This window comes from Streptopelia decaocto (genome assembly GCF_964273445.1).
Source record: "Streptopelia decaocto genome assembly, contig: HAP1_SCAFFOLD_122, whole genome shotgun sequence".
NCBI lineage: Eukaryota > Metazoa > Chordata > Aves > Columbiformes > Columbidae > Streptopelia > Streptopelia decaocto.
Window position 1 is genome coordinate 152,149 of NW_028114977.1, and position 3,463 is coordinate 155,611.

The window sequence follows — 3,463 nt, forward strand, 5'->3', positions numbered from 1 at the left end:
ACATTTTTTCTCCTTTAACTGTTCCTGCAGTAGTAACAGCTCATTATGGGGCCCTTGAATTGCCTTCCAGGTCTGGACTGAGTTTTGATCTGGACTGTTGCTGTGCTTGAAGGCTGCTGTCCTTGCATACCAGATGAACTCACTTCTGCCACCCTGCCTGGCAGTTTATTCCGTCCGTGTCACAGCTCTGTCTGCAGCACTGACAGCTCCAGCTCCCCAGTCAGGTCCCTGGCTGAGGACATTGCCTCACATCTGGGCTGAACCACCCCAGCTGTGGCACCAGCCCAGCTCTGACCTGCCACAAGAAACCTGGTACCAAGTGTCCAAGAGCCCATGTGTGCAAAAACTTTGCTTCAGAGCACAGACATGGCATGGCCAAAGATTGCTGAATGTCTCTCTAGACCTGGGAGTATAAAACCAGAATAAAATTACTAAATCCATTCAGCTGAAGATATTCCTCCTTCAGCTTGGAGAAATCAGATCCTTTGCTGTAACCTTCCAGGTGTCCTGTCTAATGATGGGACAAGAAGAGATGATTTTCACACCAGTTTATTTTCTAAGAGAAAGAATATAATGCTGGCAAGAAGTGTCTGTGCAGAGGAGAGAGAATCAACATCACTGATTATTTGAAGCTGTTTGAAAGGTTGTGCCCCTGGAGGCCCAGGGACACCTGGAGGGAGCCCAGAGGGGACAGAGAAAGGGACATCATGGGCTGCTCCTGTGCTGCTGAGCTGGGCTGGGCTCCTGGGACACAGGGAGCTCATGGAAGCGGCAGCGCTGCAGAGAGACAGCTCTGCCCAGGAGCAGCTCCTCTGCACACGCAGCAGGGCTGAGGGCTCTGCCTGCAGCACCGAGGGCACAGGAGACAGGCAGAGAGAGGTTAAAGACAACATGGGGTGGGAGGATGCTGAGAGATTACTGGGAGAGAAATCTTCACAAATATTAAGCCTGTGGCTGCAGGACATTGCATCTGCAAATCATGGCAGACTCTGATAGCTGTCACACTGCAGAGCCTACAAGAGACGTAAGTACAACTCTTAGAGATTCCCTGATGCAGAGGAGAGGATGAGCTGCAGAGCAGGGGTTGCCTTCTGCACTGTCAGAGTGACAAGACGTGAATGCTGCGTTCTCCCCAGCATGGCTGTGGGGTGTAAATGTAAATGTGCAGGATGGGTGCCCAGGGCTGTCCTGCAGAGCAGGGTCCCTGCACCCCAGGGCTGTGCCGGGCAGGGACTCTGCTGCCTGCCAGGGTCAGCGCTCAGCCTGCCCGGGAGAGCCCAACAACACTGAGCCCAGAGTGTCCTTGGCTGGGAGGGCAGAGCTGAGATCCTGTTCATGTACAATGAGAGCGGTCAGTGGTTTGGAGATCAGCCCTTGGAAACCATATTGCTCTGCTCTCAGCAGTGTCCAGTTTCTACTCAGGGGAACATCTGGGGCTGATCGTCCTCCAGCTCAAAGAGGTGCTGACACAGGGCAGCTGAGACCAGGACTGATGGACAGACCAGCTGTCCCCACTCTGCACTAAGGGATAGTCCCTTTGTCAGCACCCACAAGGTTTCACTTGCAGTGAAAGCATCGTTAAGGCATTTTTGCCTTAACAAACAAACAAACAAAACTTCCTCAGCCGTGCTGGGGCAGTTAGAATAAAATAAACAAAACAAGATCTCTACAGCTCTGCTCTGCCATTAAGTGAAATGGGAGAGACGGTGCTCAAATGGACTTTGATATCACGAGTTGATATAATCTGAGACCACCCCATTTCTCTATTTTCCTGTTGCTGTAGGGCAGGACTGAATTCAGTATAGTCCACAACAAAGATGCCTCTTGCCAATGACACCGTCAGCCAGCACCAACCACAGCTTGTGAAAGGGACCTGAACAGGGTAAGTCAGTCTAGGGGATTTCCGTGAGAACTGGAACACATTTTGCTCAGAGAACTCTGCCCTAATTTCTCACTGCCTTTTCCTTATTGGACAGGTCCCCATGCTCACAGGCAGCAAATGTCCAACAGCAGCTCCATCACCCAGTTCCTCCTCCTGCCATTCACAGACACACGGGAGCTGCAGCTCTTGCACTTCTGGCTCTTCCTGGGCATCTACCTGGCTGCCCTCCTGGGCAACGGCCTCATCATCACCACCATAGCCTGGGACCAGCACCTGCACACCCCCATGTACTTCTTCCTCCTCAACCTCTCCATCATTGACCTGGGCTCCATCTCCACCACTGTCCCCAAGTCCATGGCCAATTCCCTCTGGCAGACCAGGGCCATCTCCTATGCAGGATGTGCTGCACAGCTCTTTCTCTTTGTCTTTTGCCTTTCAGCAGAGTTTTTTCTTCTCACAGTCATGGCCTATGACCGCTATCTTGCCATCTGCAAACCGCTGCACTACGGGACCCTCCTGGGAAGCAGAGCCTGTGTCCACATGGCAGCAGCCGCCTGGGGCACTTGGTTCCTCTATTCTCTGCTGCACACGGCCAATACATTTTCACTACCACTTTGCCAAGGTAATACAGTTGAACAGTTCTTCTGTGAAGTTTCCCAGATCCTTAAGCTCTCCTGCTCAGATGCCTACCTCAGGGAATTTAAACTTCTTGTTTTCAGTACTTTTGTCTTTTTAGCATGTTTTGTGTTCATTGTGGTGTCCTATGTGCAGATCTTGAGGGCCGTGCTGAGGATCCCCTCTGAGCAGGGACGGCACAAAGCCTTTTCCACCTGCCTCCCTCACCTGGCCGTGGTCTCCCTTTTTGTCAGCACTGGCACATTTGCTTGCCTGAAGTCCCCTTCCATCTCTTTGCCATCCCTGGATCTAGTGGTGGCAGTTCTGTACTCATTGGTGCCTCCAACATTGAACCCCCTCATCTACAGCATGAGAAACCAGGAGCTCCAGAATGCAGTGTGGAAACTGATGCCTGGATGACTTCCAGAACCTCTAGACTGTCCATCTATTTCAACATATGACTCATAATGTAACTCATTACAGGTCCATCCTTTCTCATTAGTTTGTTATTGTTGTCAGTTTTATGTTTGTGTTGTCTTTTGTTATGCCTTTTTTTTTTTTTTTTAACTTTAATAATGTTATCCACAAAGGAATGTGGACAGCCCGTTTCAACTTCATTATCTACTTCGCTAGTGTGACCCTGCGACTATGTGAACATGGGGCTCTACTCTATTTTTAGTTTTAAAAAAAAAAAATGTACCTGCAATGACTTGTTTTTCTGGCTGATACCCAAGTATCTACAAAAGAACCAAAACTCCTTCCTCGCAAGTTCCCTACCAAGTGCAAGGGGAAAAGAGGGACCTAAAACCTTCCACGGTAAAAATGCAATTGGCAGTCCTGGAGGTGCCCTCCTACCAGAAATGGGGAATGTTCCCATCCCTTAGAAAATCCTTCTCTCCCTCATGGCCTGCATGGTGTTTTTGTTTGGGAAAACCCTCATTATTGTGCAGGTCCTGGCAAACCAGC

At 50.1% G+C, this 3,463-nt stretch overlaps 1 protein-coding gene across 1 annotated transcript; it reads left to right on the plus strand.

Annotated features, from left to right (window-relative positions):
- Positions 1 to 1,999: 1,999 nt before the first annotated feature.
- Positions 2,000 to 2,934, plus strand: LOC309452990 (olfactory receptor 14I1-like; the record flags this gene model as incomplete). Its single annotated transcript, XM_082077638.1, has 1 exon — positions 2,000 to 2,934. One exon carries the CDS (start codon positions 2,000 to 2,002, stop codon positions 2,915 to 2,917), a length of 918 nt encoding a protein of 305 aa, XP_081933764.1. The 3' UTR covers positions 2,918 to 2,934.
- Positions 2,935 to 3,463: the final 529 nt, after the last annotated feature.